The following is a 20224-nucleotide window of genomic DNA, read 5'->3' as shown; positions in this document are numbered from 1 at the left end:
TCAGATAAAGATCCACCAATTGCTACCTCAAAAGTCACATTTTCAACTGGTCAGTGAACTCATCACGACTAGGCTCTAATTCGTGACACAAGTTTTTTATGAAGAGCCTTAAGATAAAATCACAAAGAACAATAACAAATGATGAACCCTCAAGCTTTAGGGACATTTTTGTCCATTTGGGCAGTTTTTTTTTTTTGCTTTTCTTTTGGACGCCATTTAACCATTCTTTGTGCATATGGTACAAAATTTTGTCGCAAAACTCCTCTGGACAAATTTTGTAATTCAATTTGGAAATTTGAAAATAGACCAAGCGAAAAAAAAAAAACTGTTCAATTGTGTAGTCTTTCTCGCTTGGGCCACATATGGAGAAATTCAATTCATTTCAAGTTTATTTACATAGCGCCAAATCACGACAAGAGTCGTCTCAAGGCACTTCACATAATAAACATTCCAATTCAGGTCAGTTCATTAAGCCAATCAGAAATAATGTTTCCTATATAAGGAACCCAGCAAATTGCATCAAGTCACTGACTTACCATAAATGACTGCTTTTGGTGGTAAACAGTAAAAACCATGAATTTGACGACCTTTCTCCAACATGAAACCCTAACATCACAGAAAGCGTGATTATTGGTTGCAGATGTTACAGGATCAAACACTGATTTTGAATGGAAGTCAATGGGACGTTTTTGTCTGCTAAAGCCGGGCGGACACTGTGCGACTTTTTCACTCGTAGCACTCAGCTTCAGCTCAAACTGTACGACTTCCTCGCAGGGCAGATCTCACGAGTCATGCGCTCACACTGCACGACCCAGTTCTCGGATGCGTCCTGACTGCTCACGCTGTACGTCTGGTAGCAACACGTCGGCCCTAAAAATATGCTAAAAATAGCAGTTTTTACTCAACACGTCAGACTTTTTTGTCTTGTCTTGCCTGTTGTCCTTCGGGAGTGCTGCAGGAGGACACACAGGGATTTATGGGGGTTGGATGAGGAAAACGAAATAAAGAAAGTGAATCTGTGTTTTGTGATCAGTTTAATTTGACATGAACACGACAAACACGCTTTCTTGACAATCTTTGTGAGTAAAACAACGTGTAGAAACAAAAATGAACAATGCGTGTTATTAGGGAAATAGCAGGCGAGCGGTGTTGATGCAGGATTGCGCATACGCCGTGAGCGGTTCTGATACTTTTTGGGTCGCAGCGCCGCTTCAACAGTGCGATACCCTCACGAGAGACGAGCAAAATATTAAACACGCCAGAAGTCCGTGCGAGCTCACGATTGCTGATCGGTAGCTGGTCACGTGGTGTTAATGGCCTCCCTGTACACTACACGACCGCTCGGCACAAAACTCGCCCCGATCTCGTGGATTCTCGCACGAGTGGAAATTCGGCTCAAAAAAGTGAAAAAGTCACACAGCATACGCCCGGCTTAAGATCAATCTGTTGCTACTCAAAAACATTGATGAATTTTTATTTTTTTTTAGATATTTCATAATATAACCAAGACTGATTTATAATAAATGTCCCAAGAAGAAATGGCTGTTTTTTTGGGGGGGAAAGTAACTCAATTTTTGTGTTTCTTTTTCCCATAAATTACATTAATGACTGAGTATACAGGCATTTAAAGGGTTAAAAGCCTCAAATTATGTAAAATTTTATATGTTTGAGCAGGGCTGAAGTTGTTTAACAGATCTATGAAAAAAGACTAATAATATTAATGTATACATTTTTATAACCACTTTTACACGCGGACGTTTTTATCCTCTAATGACTCAAGTGAAGTAAATTAAAGTGAAGCCTGAGGGTTAAAATATTTTAGCATCTTTTTAATTATAATTACCGTGATAAATCTGAATCAACCAAAACTAGTGCTAGCCCACAAGACCTAAACGTGTTGCTTGTTATAGAAATGCAACTTTTTCTCTTTTAGAAACTGGGAAAGGGAGCAGAGGCGACATCGATTTTCTGTAGAGATCTGAAAAACGTTAAAGCTAGACTCCAGCGGCGGTGTCGGAGCTCTGAAAACCAGAGGACGAGGCAACAGCAGCGAGATAACATGAGTCAGTCTGTCGAAACAAGACGAGAGGCCGGACTTCAGCCTGGACACAAACACACACAACCCGCTCTTCCCGTCGGCTCTTACGATGAACCGTGAAGGCACCACGACAGCCTGATTACTGGACTCACACGCCCACAGGCCTAAACACGTCCTGCTGATTAAAAGAGCCAACGGCTGCAGACAAAAAGAGCTGAATTACAAGAGAGAGAGACAGGAGCACTGAGGCAGGATATTCAGAATAAACATGAGGCGTTCCGGCTCGTATTCCCTCCTCCATCCCATCAGGGCAGACTGGAGGTCCCCGAGCAGCAGAAGGGTTTAATACGTGCGTGTGTGTGTGTGGCCTAAAACAGAGGGACGGCAGACTTTGACAATCCCCGATACGCTCTGCAGGAAGGACTCCTGTTACCAAGGTTACAGCCAGCCAGTCCCACATGCTATCCAGGAATCAGCAACACACGCCTATCCCTCATGGCTGGCCTTCACTCCATCTCCTCATCCATCCATCACTCTGCCCATCCCTGTTAATTGTTCCATCACCCTCCTTTCATTCGTTCACTGGAGCAGCGCTGGTTAATTTAAAGCTCTGACCGCGACAACCTGAAGACTTCCCAGCCAGGAGGACGGATGCATTCCCGCTGAACGGGAACGCACATCCAGATCGCCTTTTTATTCCCAATCACCACCATCCTCTCTCTCTCTCTCTAGTTTAGCAACACTGCCAGTACAGTAACTGCTAAGTTCCCAGAATGTAATGCGTGATGGACCTCTTTTGCTTGTCAGCCATCGCTTAGCAACATGGCGGTGTTGTAATTCAAGGCTCGTTCGTAGCGGGTAGCTGCTCTAGTCTGTGATGTCATGTTTAATGCATGAAGAGACGAAGGCCTGAGGTGGGACAGGGGACCAATAAAAGAGGGAGGGAGGGTAAAAGATGAGACGGTGGACAGAAGCAGGCCCGGCTGAGGCACAGGAAGGAACCGTTGACGCAGTTTCAAAGAGAAAGTTCGTGTTTTAGATTTGGGGTCAAACAGCTGCAGAGGAAACACGACTGACTGATGTTAGAGGCCAAAAGCTACTGAAAACGTTTCTTTAATGTCATTCTGAGACCGGAGGAGTCAAATACTCCACGTCCTGCAGACAAAAACTGAATGTTACCTTTGATGGTTGTTTGCAGCAAGGGTCTCTGGGAGTCCGAGCCCCCGCCAGTCTGTTTATCGCGACTCCCACTGTCTCTCTGACGGGCCACCGCCACGGCAATCCCAACGGGAGGATGTCGCACCTCGCCGTCCCCTTCCCGGCCAAATGAGCGGGCGCTGTCGGGTCTCTCCTGCTCCCTTTTCAGCTGAGGAGGCATTCTCGTTGATCCAGAGCCGACGACAGACACTTTCTCCCGGTCTCTGTTCCGCTCCTTGTCCCTCTCAGAGTTCGTCCCGATGTTAGCCAGACCGCCGAAGGGCCCCCGTCCATCCACGATGTTCCTGGAAGAAACGGGGCCTTCGGCGGGGAAGTTCCCGCTGTATTTGATCAGACTCTGCATGGCGGAGACCTCCGGGGGATCAGATCCGCGTTCTCCGCTCGCCATGAGCGACCCGCCGGGGCGATACAGCACAGGCTGGTCCAGGTAGCGCTTCTGCCCCCCCTCCTCACCCGCTCGCCCGTGTTGGGAGGGGTGAGTATGGGGGGAGGACTGGGAGCTGTTGGGTCTGTGGGACGTCTGAGGGGAACTGGACTTCTGGACGTGCTGGTTGTGCGGAGAGGACAGCGTGTGTCCGTGCTGAGCCGCCAGGGCAGCCATGTGATTTGTGGCGAAGTTCGCCAGCGGGCTAATGGCATTCCATTTAGGCTCCGCCCCCATCTGCTCTACTCGTATCAAGTGTTTGGAGGCGTCCCTGGCTTCAGGGCTGAACCGTGATTGACTTGAGGACGAAGACGTGTCCGGACCTCGTTTACTGAAGGATCCACTGGAACAAATAACAGAACCTTCTTCTCTTTGATTGCCAACGTCGCCTGTGAGGGAGAGACGAGGATGCTCTACGAGGTTCTTCTCCTGGAACCTGAAGCTGTCCCTGTCCCGTTCGAGCTCTCTCTCTCGGTGTCTGATGTCGCGGGCCTGCGAGGCGATCTGAATAGGCCCCACCCGCTCGTCGTAAACCTCCACAGAAGGCACATAAGTAGTAGCGCTGACTCGCTGCTCTCTGGTGGACTCTCTGGGACCAGAGAGGTGAGGAAGACCAGAGCTGGACGGCTGGAGGGGGGGAGGAGGGGGGACGTAGGAGACGTGGAGTGTCCCGGCTGACGTGGACACAGACTCGTTCCTCCTCTGCCGGTCTGAGTGAGAGTTATTAGAGTTTTGGTTGTGGTGGGACTGAGTGTTACCGTCCTCGTCCCGACCCCGTCTGTCCTTTTCTGGTCCAAGAAACCGGCCCTCCCCTCCTCCCCCACCAGGAGGGACGGTCGTCTGTCGGGGAGAAAATCTAGATCTGGGCTCCCCTGTGGATGGCTGGGACCTCAGCTGGTGGGGATGGAAGGACCAGCCGTCCCTGTCCCGTTCTCGGTCTGCGTCGCGGTCCCTCTCTCTGTCCCGGTCTCTGCTGGCTCGCCGGTCCTCGTCGCTCCGCCCCTCCTGCGTCAGGTCCACCACGCTGCGCGGTCGGAGCTCCTCACGCAGCTGCTCTCTGTCTCGTTCCTTCTCCCTCTCTCCTCGGTGAGACCGGTCTCGACCCCCGTCCCGGGATGGTCTCTGTGGGGGCGTTGAACTGGACGGGGTGGACGATGAGGCGGATGGGGGGTGGAGAGGAGACTGTCTCATAGAGGACTGCAGGAAATAACCATCTGAAAGACAAACGTAAGAGCAGAGCCATGAATCACAGCTACAGCACAGACGGCATCGATCAGCTGGACGGACCTTTATGGGGGTCGTAGAGGGGGTGCTGGGACAGCGAGGACGTCTCCAGGTGTCCCAGAGACAGGTACGGACTGGAGTACAGGCTGCTGGGGAGAGGAGGGTACCCTAAAGACACAAAATTACAAACATTTGTGAAGAATTCCTTCATATTTGCTACTTTATGATAATTAAAAAAAAAAAGTAATCTGCAGCTGAACATCCCTCCAAGCTGGATTTCATCCGTCAGACAAGACCAGTGCAGGAAACCGGTTCTCATCGAAAAGCAGTGTTTACTTCCAATTACATCCCGGTATACCGGTGAACAGCCCAGACAACGTCCGGAACGTTGGCAGTGGGAAAGTGTTTCAGCGGAGACCAATGTTACCGCTACACACAACACAACGGCATGTGTGAAAAGTAAACATTTAGCATGCTAACCACAAATCTAGCAGAGGTAGCCAGGCCAAAAATGTGCAAAATTGCATATATCGCAGGACACGTACGCGTTAACGCACAAATAACACATTAGCGTGGCGTCTACGTGCCGTTTCACACGTTCATGTTGTGTGTATTTGGCTTGTGGCTGAGGCCAGATTAGCCTGGGGCTGTTCACTTGGCTGCTGATTGGCTGCAAGAGCTTGGGTTAAACCAATGCACCTGGAAGAAGAAGGGGTGGCTGCCAGGACTGATTCACAGCACAGACCACGCTGTTGTTTGAAGAGTAAAATGTCATGCTAGGGCTGGGACAATAATCAATAAAACAATCATTTTTCCAGCCTCGATATATCGATCTTTGACAGACACGTGACCTAAATGTCAACCACACCCCATTAACGCAATTTTAGGTGTATGACTCGTGTTGCTAGGGAAAGCCGCAGCTGAAGCAGAACAAGAATCAACAGGATGGATAAAGAGAACAAGGACCAACACATCGCTTACAGGAATAAAACTGTGAAGAGGCTAGAGATCGGTATTTTCTAGGGTTGTCACGGTAACCGGTGTAGCGGTAAACCCCGGTAAAAAAGTTGACAATAATAATAACCGTCTTGTTTTTAAAAACCTATATTATCTCGGTGGGTTTACCGTGGCTGCGGTGTAGGCGTGGTGACCCTTACCAGCCACCGTATCATCTGCTGAAGTTGCCGGCGGCACATGCGCACTTTGTTGTTTACGACCAAAACTTTCTTGAAGCTAAAGCTGAAATAATGGCCAAAGGAGGAGACGGCAGCGCTCAGGACATTTATTATCCCTCAAAGAAGACAAAGTGGGAAGTACGGGCATTTTTTGGATATTTGAAGAATGTCGAGGGACGGTTGATAGAAGACGGCTATCCTGTTTGCAGCACGAGCAGAAAAAGTGTCTGTGAAAGGCAGCAACGCTTCAAATCTCATGACACATCTGCATGACCATCACCCACAACCAGTGTTGGGAGTAACGCCGTTTAAGTATAACGGCGTTTCTAACGGCGTTCTTTTATAGGTAACGGAATAATCTAATTAATTACTTTTCCCGCCGTTGCAACGCCGTTACCGTTACTGGGGACGGAAGGTTGTGCGTTACTATGTGCTTGTCGAACGTTGAGCAACAGTGGGAGGCTTTCTGACCGCCACACTTCAGCTGCAGCCAGGGAGAGAGAAGTGTCGGTAACGAGCTTACAAACACGATGATGATTGGCCGGGTGGGCGGAGACCCTCAGTGTTCTCACTGTCTCAGTCGCTGCTGCTGGAGACACAACAAAGCAATGACGGGAATAACTCCGTTTAAAATAACCGCGTTAATAAAAAATATTTCTTTCTGTAACGAGCAATCTAATTAATTACCGTCTTCTTTTATCAAAACGTCGTTTCTGTTACTGATAAGAAAATGCGTGCATTAAGCAGCGAGGTGTGTTGAAGCTGTCATCAGCTGATCAGGAGCTAAAGAGGTAGATGTTTAAGAGAATCACGGCCCGTGAAGAACGAGGAAGACGTGATGAATAGTCTACGGCTGTTTCTGATCATGTCTTTAGTCCCGCTGTAACACTGCTGCATCAGTCTCAGACGTCATGGAGCTCAGGTGTTATTAGAACTACCTGTGTGTGTTTACCACCCAGCTTCAGCTCTTCTGTGGTTGGGTCTGACCCAAGTTAGTAAATGTGAGTCCTCCATCAGGCTTGTGCCTCTTCTAGTGTCATTTTAAAGGATTTTATTTATTTATTTAACCGTTACTAGATTACCAGCAACAGAAATGCTGCTAAAAACACACAATTATGTGAAGCTGGAAAAATTTGAATACTGTGCAAAATTACATTTATTTCTGTAATTTAACTAGACCGAGATACCATTTAAAGGCTCGGGAAGCTTTACAGGTGTTTCTATTTGCAATTTTAAATTTTAGCTGATTGGGGTCTTGTTAAATATCACACAGTGACCTTTTAATAGTCTAGATTAGTGTAATGTTCCTATTAGTAGTTCCTCCTGTTAAGTGCTTATTTATTTAAATTATTCAGGTTTATATAAAACATTTGGACATACATTTTATTATGTTCCAGTCATTAGTCATTTATATTTTACTATTGTAGTAATTCTTGCATTCTTTAATGAAAAAAGTAACTAAGTAGTTACTTTAGTTGGTAATTAGTTACTTTTATGATCTTGTAACTCAGTTAGTAACTGAGTTACTTATTTGACAAAGTAATCAGTAACTATAACTAATTACTTTTTTAAAGTAACGTTCCCAACACTGCCCACAACTCTACAGTCAACGGAAGGCAAGCTAACGTTAGCGTTTTAGCTAAAATGCGTGATCCGAGGATTTGGGCTGAGGGAGAATGCAACGAGTCGCTATATAAAGCAGCCGCAGCGCCGCTACCTGCATATAAACCGTGTCGCGGACACCGCCATGTTGAAATGACGCTATGCATTACGGGGCTCCCAGGGGCAGATAAGAGTTGGTCTCTCTCCGAGAATAATCATAAATTTAACAACGATTACTGCCTGCTGACATTTGCCCACATCTGCAAAGCTCACTGGAAGGACACAAACCGAGGACAATATTTTCCTGATATAGGGTTTATTACTCAAGTAAGGGTAAAAAAAGTATCTGATTAGAAGGCTACTTGAGTACTGAGTATCATCTGATCTAATATTTTTAAAATAAAAACAGACAAAAAATAAATTATGGGCAAATATTGTATTTTAAAGAGGAAAATTTTAAACAAATAAACAACATAATTACAAAATAACGAATTTTAGACACAAACTGAGGACAATATTTTCCAGATATACAGGGTTTATGTAGTTTTCTGAAAATTTAACACGTCTAAAAAAATACCGCGATTATACCGAAAACCGTGATAATTTTGGTCACAATAACCGTGAGGTTAAATTTTCACACCGTGACAACCCTAGTATTTTCAGAAATAGTCTAAAATAAATAACGTAGATCTCAATGACTTTAAAGGAAACAAACGAATCTCAGATGTTTCATTACTGCTGTAAATATATCACTTGAGCAAAGGTAGCACTACTTCAACATATTTATAATCAAGTAAAAGTAAAAAGTAGCCTTACTAAGTAACATGACTCCACTAACACAGGCGCTGCGCCGGGTTTTAGTTTCAGCCGAGGGAGAGCAACTCCAGCGCCTTGCTCCAAAATCTGCGGCCGCCTTGATCTCACGAGGTTATCGTTGCCTACGTATGCATGACTCAGAGCAAGTCGGCGTCAAGTCGGACACAAATCTAACCGGCATGCACTGCTCGCCAATCACCACTGGTCTAATCTGCACAAAACTGGTTCATCTCGAACCCAGCCAATGGCTCGAGTACAGCAAAGCGGCGTTGGTGATGTACTGCGTTGTATGCCGGAAGTATGCGACGACAAAAATCGAGTTTTGTTGAGGGAACAAACAAATTCAAACTTGAATACTTTATTATGTTTGTGAATGTGTACAAAATAAAGGTTTATTACATTTAAAACGGTTGAGTTGTTATTTTGACTCGTTTTGGCAGCTGACCAGCGGGGCCGGTAAATATTCAGAGTTACCGGCCCGGCTGGCCGGTTGGTTTTGAAGTTAATGTCCACCCCTGAGATATATTGTGCATCCCTACTAAAAATTTAAAAACATGATTAAATTGTTGTTTTTTTGTGTGTAAAATCCTTCGAGCTGACCACGGGTCAGTCTGCCCATCAGGCCCAGAGACCGGATCTTAATATAGACCCCCTGGCTTGAAACTTTTCCTGGAAAGGTCCGCCTCACAGACGGGAAAAGCCCCTGGCCTCCCACTGAGTGTGTTTTTAAAGCAGCCATTAACAACGACAAAGGAAGCAGCTAATAAAAGATCAGAGATTCCTGTTGAATGAAGGTCAGCACAGAAGCATAAAGAAAGTTGTTCAGACGTGGCTCTTTGACCTCGAGCGCTGGCTGGTGCCGTGTCAGACCCACAGATAAACTAAAGGAAGACTGGATGGATTTCCTCTAACTACCGATAACAGCGGATGAGAATCGTACACACACAGCTAAGCATGGCTGCTTACAAACTCCCTGAAAGCATCCTAGAAGCTTCAGCTGCTCTAAAATCAGACATCAATCATTAATTGTGTCTCTCCAGTTGGGAGGGGCTCCGGTTGTGTCAGATAAAGAGTTCTCGGCCTGCATAACGGCGTTAATTTCTTTAGCTTTACATATCAAAGCAGCAACGACGGTAAACTTACATCCAGTACCTGCTTCCCTCATTAAAACAGGAAGTCAGACTACCTCAGGAATTTACCTGATTGTGTAACAGGTTCAAAGCTCACAAAACCAGACTCAAAACCAGAAGATTCACATTTTTATTCAGATTCAGCCCCAAAACAAATATTAGTTGTAAACGTTTCTCTGTTTGCTTGTCCGCTTTTTTAACCTCACTTCAGTTTTAATTTTCAGTTCCTTTTGTGTTTCAGTTATATAAAATAGCAGAAAGGAAAAACAAAAGTGATCAGATCTGACTTGATGGATTTTTACTATTTTGATGTTTTTTATTGTAATGACCAATGTTAGCTGGTAAATTATATATCTTTTTAAGGATTTTGCTTCAACAGACAGCTTGGTCTGAGTATATCAGTCCTGCTTAGCTGACTCCGCACCTTAAATGGAGTTTAATACATTTTGTCTGATTAGTACTGCTCTGTTGCAATTCAGCAACATTTTCAAAGTAAAGTTAAAAAAACAAGGCTTATTCGATTAATTGATCAATCAGATAATCGATCGTCAAATTAATCAATAGCTGCAGTCCTACGCTAATGCTACTGGCTAATGTTGAGCGGTGCTCAATTCTAATGTCATGGAGGTTCTACGGGACGGGGCAGGCTCATCAAAACAAAATTCACATATGTCCAACATTATATCATAATATAGGCTGAAACTTTTAGGGATTTCTGAATAAATCGTACAAAATTCCTGAAAGGAGGAAAACTCCGGAGTGCAGGTTTAAAGTGACAACGTGTCATTTTTACCGTTAATCTCTGGAAACAATCAAAATGTTGTTGAAAACTACTTAAATGATGACTTGTTGTTGGCGACTTCATAACATATAACCATAAAAATTGGATATGAAATATATGGAAGCGGGCCTAAATCTCTGGCCATGTTTCCTTCAACAGGAGCCGGTGAAGACAAACCACATTTACTGATTAGCCAGTGATGAAAGGGAGTCTGATGTGCTTGTTATTTTGCTGGAGGTTGAACAATCTGACGGAGTACTCATTCGAAAATTGCGTTCCTAGGGATTTTTGACCCTAATGGCCATCCATGGGTAAGGTCTTTCTCAAACACAAAAATAATGCTTGCAACAATTTATGTACTAACTCTATCACCAGGGACAATACACACAGTCACTTTGAAATGGGATTTCTGGATATTTGTGGCCTTTTAAAATAAAAATAAAAAGCCTCAACAAGAACTTTATGAACTAGAGATATCTATCTATCTATATATATATATATATATATATATATATATATATATATATATATATATATATATATATATCTGAGCTTATCAAATGTCTCTAGGGAGCTAGCTGAAGAGGTTCTGGACTTTAGCCTCAGACAGACTCGTGAATGTTTAAATGGTATATATGTATTAGGGATGTAAGAAAATGTTGATTATGGCAATATATCGTTATATTTTCCCCAGCGATATTATATCGATATTCAAAAGCGGTGTAGCGAAAATATCGATATTGCAGTATATCGTGATATTTTTACTTGCAATAATGTATCGATATTCAAAAGTTGCGTATTTAATTTTTGGAAGAATTTACATGGAAACATTTGTGTATTTTCTTTTCTTGTGGTGCAATTCAAATGCCGACCACTAGTTGGCAGCAGTGTGCAATGTGTTTTGTTTCCACCATTGAAATTAAATCCTTCTGTTATGGTTAAAAATGTTAAGTATCAGTTTGGACTGTTTATTGAATTTCCCTATAATAAATTTAGTCTAAAAAATCGCCAATATCGTCTGACTGAATGTATCGCAATATATCGTGATATAATGTATCGTCTCCCTTGTATCGTAATACGTATAGTATCGCCAGAATTTCACCAATACACAACCCTTTATATATATATATATATATATATATATATATATATATATATATATATATATATATATATATATATATATATATATATATATATATATATATATATATATACATATATACATATATATATATATATATATATATATGTATATATTTTAGGGTTGTCACGGTGTGAAAATTTAACCTCACGGTTATTGTGACCAAAATTATCACAGTTTTCGGTATAATCTCGGTATTTTTTAAACGCGTTACATTTTCAGACAACCAAATAAACCCTGTATATCAGGAAAATATTGCCCTCAGTTTGTGACTAAATTTTGCCTAAAATTTGTTATTTTGGAATTATGTTGTTTTTTGTTTACACTTTTCCCCTTTAGTCTTCAAAATACCAATATTTGCCCATAACTTTTTTTTATCTGTTTGATGTCATTATTTTAAAAATATTAGATCAGATGATATTCAGTACTCAAGTAGCCTTCTAATCAGATATTTTTTTTACCCTTACTTGAGTAATAAACCCTATATCAGGAAAATATTGTCCTTCCGGTGAGCTTTGCATTTCCTTGGGAAAATGTCATCAGGCAGTAATCATTGTTAAAGTCATAATTATTCTCGGAGAGAGACCAACTCTTATCTGCCCCTGGGAGCCCCGTAATGCATAGCGTCATTTCAACATGGCGGTGTCCGCGACACAGTTTATATGCAGGTAGCGGCACTGCAGCTGCTTTATAGGGGGCAGCAGCAGCTCAACAGGTTGATCGGGTTGTCCAGTAATTGAAAGGTTGCAGGTTCAATCCCGGCTCCGGACAGAGAATTCTGCTGTTGTGTCCTTGGGCAAGACACTTAACCCACCTTGCCTGCTGGTGGTGGTCGGAGGGACCGGTGGCGCCAGTGCTCGGCAGCCTCGCCTCTGTCAGTGCGCCCCAGGGCAGCTGTGGCTACATCGTAGCTCATCACCACCAGTGTGTGGATGTGTATGTGAATGGATGAATGATACACTGTAGTGTAAAGCGCTTTGGAGTCCTTACTCTGAGAGGCGCTATACAAGTGCGGGTCATTTATCATTTATTTATGTAGCGACTCGTTGCTTTCTCCCTCAGCCCAAATCCTCATATCACACATTTTAGCTAAAATGCTAACGCTAACGTGCCATGCGTTGACTTTAGAGTTGTGGGTGATGGTCACGCTGATGTGTCTTGAGATTTGAAGCGTTGCTGCCTTTCACAGACACTTTTTCTGCATGTGCTGCAAACAGGATAGTCGTCTTCTATCAGCTGTCCCTTGACATTCTTCAAATATCCAAAAAATGCCCGTACTTCCCACTTTGTCTTCTTTGAGGCATAAAAAATGTCCTCCTGAGCGCTGCCGTCTCCTCCTGTGGCCATTATTTCAGCTTTAGCTTCAAGAAAGTTTTGGTTGTAAACAACAAAGTGTGCATGTGCCTCCGGCAACTTCAGCAGATGATACGGTGGCTGGTAAGGGTCACCGCGCCTACACCACAGCCACGGTAATCCACCGAGATAATATATTTTAAAAAAACCAAGACGGTTATTATTAGGGTCAACTTTTTTTTTAACAGGGTTTACCGCTACATCGGTTACTGAGACAACCCTAATATCTATACATAGATATAGATATATATAAGGCAGTGTTGATTGACTTAAACATACCAATATCTAGTTGCCCCCTATGTGGATCCGTTTTAGCAGGGGAGGGGGTGGTCAGGTGGTAATTTTTTAGTGTGTGAATGGATGACTGATACCCTCGAATTTGTTATCATCTTTCATTTTTTATGGTGTTTTACAATTTTATGATGTTATTTGTTTTGAGCTATGTGAAGCACTTTGTGATTTCCTGCCTGTGACGAGTGCCATATAACTAAAATGTACTTACTTACACTGTATTGTGAGGAGCTTTGGAGTCCTCCGACTCCACCATACAAGTGCGGGTCATTTATCATAGAAAATATCTAAAAAGCTTTAGTGTGTGTGTACTATCGGGTTAGGCGGTTTGTATACTTTTTCCCACCGCCAATCGTCAGCCCAATAAATGACGATGGGTAATTGTTTTGTGCATGTGACGTCATGACGCATGGACTGATTTGCAAACACAGAAGAATTCTAAACAGATTTTTTTTGTGTGGAAAAATTTCAGCTGCTGCGGTCCGAACGCACATTCCTTCTGCTCCCCGTAAATCTGAGTTAATCAAATGTCTCTAGGGAGCTAGCTGAAGAGGTTCTGGACTTTAGCCTCAGACAGACTCGTGGATGTTTAAATGTTGTTCTGGATGAATCTACGCTCCGCTGACAGACCTGAAGCAGGCACTGAATAACGAACACGGCTTCAGCCAAAGTTTTAAAATCAGGACAAATTTTGCCAAAGGAAATAACCAGAAGTCTTCAAGACTCTAAACGATTGAATGGCTTTCCACTTCCCACACCGATGGGCAAAAAGTTCTTCCCACAGCCCAACCTAGTGGGTATAAAAGTATATGTGTGCGTATTTATATGTGTATAGTTACACATATTTAGGATATCAGTAAATATCGTTCTCTGCCATATAAATGTCGGATATCTACATCAGCCCAACATGTTTTGGGTAAAGGACCAAAACAATCCTGTCCACCAGTGTCTCCACTACTTGAAGGATTTCTTCTTCTGAGAAAAAGTAAAACTGAGAAATGAAACAATTCCAGGTGAAAACTGTAGGTCAAACATTGATTTATTGTTGCAGCGCAGCGCCCTTCAACCGTCTTTGGATCGAGAAAAAAACAAGTTTTAAAACCTAATCGAATCCGGCAGAATCTGATTTGCTGTTTGGAAAGCGCCGAACGGAGTTTGTGTCAGTGAGGTGATGCAATCAGTTTTAAAGACGGTGGCCTTAAATAGAATCAGAGTGCCCCTCTCCCTTTCTGCTGCCTGCCTCGTGTCTCCTACCTGACCTTCTACCCAGATCCGATACGATAAGAGGTCAGATGCAAAGACACGAGGGAAGCGAGATTAAATCACATCCAGAGCCGTCCGAAGGAAAGAGTTTACTCTGCGTGTGAGAAAGTGACGGGATGTTGGGGGAAAATAGGGCAGGAGAGCCGGAGAGGCGGCCCACATCGGGCAGGAAGACAGAAAGATGGATTACACCAGCAGATAGGAGAAAGTAAAGGACCGGTGGAGGACAGAGGAGACACATTAAGGACAAAGCTACCGGCCATGAAACAGAACTGGAGCAGGGTCCCGTTGAAAGAAGCAGCGAGAGACGGAAGGAGAGCAAGCCTTCTGGGCTTTGAACAACGCCCCCGGGCCGCCGCGCCACGGCTGAAATCCCAGCGCCACGCCTTCAAGATCCCAAGTTTTATTGATTTTTTTTTTGCGCCGTTTCCCGAAGAAGCAGCGGGAACTACTCTGTTGTTTCTTGTGATCACAGCCGGCAGGCAGCAAGGAGGAGGCAGGGCCGGGTGGTTACAGCTAGGGACTCGTTTCAGACGAGTATCCAGTACGGATAAAGCATTTTTGACGAATACGAGCATGAAACGAGTAAATATCTGTAATCGTGCTGAAGGAAAATCCTCATTGGGTAACTGACTGCCTTCACGCTCTGTGATTGGCCAGTCACATAGAGCGCCCGCCCCTCCCTACACACAAAACTCAGCTCAGTCCGTCTGGCCCATCCACGCACGCACACACACACACACACACACACACACACAGTAACGCATCTCTCTGCGCTTGCTTCACTGTTGCTCACGTTTCTTCAGTGCTCCCTAGGTTTTCTTCAGCTTGCCTCTTTTTTGGTTTAATATTTAAAGTTACTTTTTTCATAACGTACGTGATGCATTTGACAAGACTCGTGCTGAGTCGGTCACTGCCTCCGCTCTGGTTTTTTTTTTTTTATTATTATTTTAACTCTCTCTCCCTCTCTCTCACACACACCTCAATCAACATTGTTTTGTTTAACTGTGTGTGGGAAAAATGCCAAAAACGTTAGGGAAAAAATCAGTTTAATCAAATTAAAACAAAATGGTTAAAAATACTTCATTAAGTCTACTAAGCAGGGGTGTAGAACGTGTTTAATAGGGCCAGCCCAGTAATGATCTTGGACCAAAATAAAGGGGGCAGAAAGTCAAATAAAGGGGGCAGAAAGTCAAATAAAGGGGGCAGAAAGTCAAATAAAGGGGGCAGAAGATGCTTTTCCAGACGCCAAGAAAACTTAAATGCCAAATCCCCCCTCCAAAGAGTTTAAAACAAAAATTATTCTTGTACAAATATTGGTGTATTCACCTTTAATACTAGTTACTTAAATGCAGCAGTTGCTGGATTAGTGCAGTTCAAAGTGGAGTGCATCAAATAAAATATTAACATAAAGGTGAGACGTGTCATAATCCCCCCCACCCCCACAGCTGGAAAAATTCCTAGGGGAAACATTCTTGAATGGTGTCTGGTGAGGTCGTTTACCTTCATGGGCGTGCGACGCCCAGAGCTGAGCCATCTGCAACCCGCTTGGATTGGCCGATCTGTACGTGGGGTCAGAGGTCAGGGGGGAGGGGCCTGGGTAACCTGACAGGAAGGGAGCCGAGTTTGCTGGGAAAGCATCACCTGCAGGAAAAACATAAAAGGTGTCACTCAACTAAAAACGGCCGGAGCAAAGCCCCGAAGAGCAGATTGATTTTTATTCTGAACTACATGAGCATGTTCTGGTGAGGGGAGCTCAATCAATACGTGCTGATGTTTCTGCGCTGAAGAAGCCTGTTGTAATCACATTACACAGCAGCCAGCCACTCCATTTCAACAAGACAAACCACAGGCTGAGACCAGAGGAGCAGTTAATGCAGCTGCTGACTTAAGAAACCACAATCACCACATCAGGAGCGGCGACGCCGACGGGAGTTTGTCAGGCAGCCGACGCAGAGCAGGGCTCATCTGGAGGGGCTTCACGGGAAATTCAACGCCCACGCAGAACTCTTCCCGTTTATCTCAGGAGATTCTGAGGCAAAAAACTGAATCTAAAATTAACTTTAAATCAAGAAGACAACAAGGAAACTTTAGGAGTGCAGCACCAACTCCAACAACTTTCTAAATAATGTAAGCTCAGACCAAATATTTTATAAGAAAGGTGAAAGTAATTCATTTCAAAAGGTTAAAGCTGCTTCCAGTGGCTCAATGCGGTTACCATGGTAACAACATGCCTGTATCTTTAGTTCTGACTGAAACAATGCTTGATGTATTAATGTGGATGTTTTTTATTGTGACAGAGACACTTGTCCATCAGCACCTGTAATAAACTCCTTTGATCTTTACCTGAGCGGAGCCAGGTGGGACGCAGACGAGTCCCATCCCCCAAAAACATGTGGTGACATCACCATTGAAGCCAGTTGCACCACAGAGTGGACCCTGATAAAACTATCTCAGTGTGATACAGTTATCGCCTGCTTTGATTAGACTCCGCCCACTTTGATTGCAGCGTGCAACCTTTGAATCATCACTGGCATCTATAATCACAACCTCAGGGGAGTCACCCGCTCCATCATTAATGAGCAGACAGCCATTACCCTGATGGAAGGAAGGGTGCTGTCAGTATACGGGGAGGGGGAAGGGGCTGGTGTGTGTGTGTGTGTGTGTGTGTGTGTGTGTGTGTGTGTGTGTGTGTGTGTGTGTGTGTGTGTGTGTGTGTGTGTGTGTGTGTATCTTTGCATTAGTCCAGTGGGAATTTGAGACGTGCCTTGCTCGCAGAGTTTCCTCTGCATCTAAATCAGTACATTAAAGCCACAATACATCTCCCTCTCACACACACTTTAAATCAATACCAAATGCAGCTTTCCAATTAATCACAGAGGCGTGCACACGCACGCACACACACACAGACACACACACACGGTAATGCACTCTGCTGTTTTTCTCTGAACTTACAGTGTAGGTGGAACCTTTCACACTCAGCCTTATGAGACAGCGATTTATTAGTCTCTCAATGTCTGCATCTATTTGTGTGTGTGTGTGTGTGTGTGTGTGAGAGAGAGAGAGAGAGTGAGAGGAGAGAGAGAGAGAGAGAGAGAGAGAGAGAGAGAGAGAGAGAGAGAGAGAGAGAGAGAGAGAGAGAGAGAGAGAGAGAGATTGCAGTATCTAGATCAGGAGTGGGGAACATGGTCCTCGAGGGCCGGTATCCTGCACGTCTTAGCTCCAACACTGCTGATTCAGTGGTTGACCCACCTGTTCAGCAGCTCATCAGGCTCTACAGAAGCCGTTAATCACCTGCTGATTGAAATCAGGTGTGATGATTCAGGGTTGAAAATAAAATATGCTGGATACCGGACCTCGATGGACCAGGGTTCCCCACTCCTGATCTAGATGATCGCAGCTATGTGGCGTGAGTAAAAAAAAAAAACATATCCATAAAATTAAAAAAAATAAAAAAAAAGACTAAACCTGTGTGTGTGTGTGTGTGTGTGTGTGCGTGCGAGCGATACCATTTGACCTCCAGAATGACTCGTGCTTTGTTCACAGAAAAGTCTGGTGAAGGTTTTTTTTTTTGGGTGAAAGCAAAAAGGCACCGATTCAGATTTTAATGGCCGATACCAATTTCTGACCTGCTGATACAGATTCTGGATGATGAACAGAAAGTTTTTTTAAAAGAAATCTTTAAAAATAAATCTGATTTCTTTGCTTCGGATCCGCTGATGACCAAGCTGATGGTGCTGAATTTGGGCCGATTCTCTACAAGAGGCAAAACAATCAGTGATGAAAGTTTTTAACCAGCAGGATTAAAATTTACCACATTAAGATGATCTGTTATCAGTTTGGCCATCCTAACCGTAAATATGTAAATAAAGACACGCTTCAGTATCATCCCATTTGCTTACAACAGATGGGCAGGGCTTAGAAACCTCTGTTGTCCTTTCGCTTGTGGTTTGACCTACTCCGCTGTCGCTGTGGCTTCAGCGCCTCCAGTTTAGACGAAAGAGTGCAGAGTTTAGAAAAGATAGAGCCCTCCACCACAAACACTAAAACATGCAGCAGAGGAATAATTACAAGCTATAAATACTCCCAATGCAACCATGAATACAACCCTGCTGACACAGAGAGAGGACAAACAAAGTCATCTGTCTGCTTTTATCATTCTTGCAACAAATTCACGTAAAAATCGGTTTACTGAAAGTTTCTTGTCCTGAAAATGTTTGTGGTGTGAAAGAGGCCCTTGGTGCTGAAACGTCTCACAGCTTCTGCTTTAGATCTCTTCATACCATGGATTATTAATCAGATTACCAGGATCCGTGTTTGGCTATTACTCAAACCCTCATGGCAGGTCTGTGGCTTTTAATGTCGAACTTAAGCTTGGTTTATGCTTGACGTATTCACTTTCCGCTTGGTGGTGCGGCTCGCGGATGGAACGCGCTTCACAACTTGCAGCGTTTATGGTTCATGCGGATCGTCTCTGCGGTGAGCCAATATTCTCCCAAACTGTAGGGGGCAGCATGGAGCTCTACGGCATGCATCCAACACTACACCATAGTAGAAGTAAAAATTACTGTTTACAACATGGCATTCCAGCATTTTTAACAGCGTCCTCGTCTTTTCCGACAGTGCGAGCTATTTCTCTCCAAGAATTATTAACAACATGTTTATCTCGGTGATCTCTGAGAGCTGAATCATACAAATGTCTGTTTTTACGAACCTCTGCCATACTAGTTCTTGCCAGTCTGCCATGTTTTTCCGCATCCGACCGTCCGCGGTTAGAAAATTTCCTAGGTGCGCGGTGCGGAAAGTTTGGACCGTGCAGAGGCGCGGTGGAGGAGCGTGGTTGTTAAAATGACGCAACTTTGCCGTGCGGAGCCGTGTGAACCTCGCGGACGCGTCAAGCATAAACCAAGCTTAAGACTCACCATCTATTTCTTATTTATTTACACAGAATTTCTCTGTTGTTTTTCACCTTTAACAGAATAGTTATTTGTGGCAGTTAAACTGTGGTGCCCTCAGGGTTCAGGTCAAACAGTAACTGTTTATTAAAGTTTATTTGACTCCTGTGAAACCAATATTAGAGCCAGCTAAAGATGGCAGATGGTGTGTTTATATGCAGCACCAGAAAACCGAATGATTGCCTTAGTTCGACGGAAGACAGACTTCCAAAACGTTAGTCTGGCTCAAGTCGAACTGGTGAAGTACCAGAATAATGAGGTGAGAAACTGGATTCATCTGCAGGTAAACAGCGCAGATGAGCTTTTACCTGCTGGACACGCCCCTTCAGGAAGTCATGAGATCGATGAAGTAACAACATAACACCATCAAACAGTGCTTTGTACTAAATAAGCTGTGCTGCAGCACTATTGTCCATTCCTTCGGCCATTTTGCACATCCTGCTCTTACTGCTTCGCCCGCTGCTATTGGCTAAACGGAAGAGCACAGACACAAAAAGGCGCATGTCGCCACCAACTGTAGAGGAGTGGAACACACTTCAATCATTTGGTTTTCTAAGGAACATGTAAACCAGGATAAAGGCTCCCACACTGTTGTCCTCGCTGCTCAGACTAGCCGTTAGCTCATCAGTCCTGTGGAGCATGAACCCCATTTCTCCAGACCGAGGCTATTTAACGCATTGAATCATTCCTCCTCCTAGGGAGACCGTTAGAGAAATAGGCACGTCTCAACGATCCTAGTCTTGTTTCTTATACCAGAAGCATCCAGGCCTAGGGTTGTCACGGTAACCGGTATAGCGGTAAACCCCGGTA

At 44.1% G+C, this 20224-nt stretch overlaps 1 protein-coding gene across 2 annotated transcripts in view; it reads right to left on the bottom strand.

Annotated features, from left to right (window-relative positions):
* Nucleotides 1-20224, bottom strand: part of tnrc18 (trinucleotide repeat containing 18) — a 64232-nt gene that overhangs the window by 20602 nt on the left and 23406 nt on the right. For both annotated transcript variants that reach the window (XM_015945391.3, XM_015945392.3), the window contains exons 3-5: nt 15963-16103; nt 4968-5072; nt 3218-4894 (exon numbers count right to left, since the gene is read on the bottom strand). In XM_015945391.3, the coding sequence (XP_015800877.3) occupies nt 3218-4894; nt 4968-5072; nt 15963-16103 (1923 nt within the window). The remainder of the gene's footprint in view (nt 1-3217; nt 4895-4967; nt 5073-15962; nt 16104-20224) is intronic.

This window comes from Nothobranchius furzeri, chromosome 12 (genome assembly GCF_043380555.1).
Source record: "Nothobranchius furzeri strain GRZ-AD chromosome 12, NfurGRZ-RIMD1, whole genome shotgun sequence".
NCBI classification, from domain to species: Eukaryota; Metazoa; Chordata; class Actinopteri; order Cyprinodontiformes; family Nothobranchiidae; genus Nothobranchius; species Nothobranchius furzeri.
The sequence above is the reverse complement of the archived record's forward strand: the minus strand, read 5'-3'. Positions and strand labels throughout refer to the sequence as shown.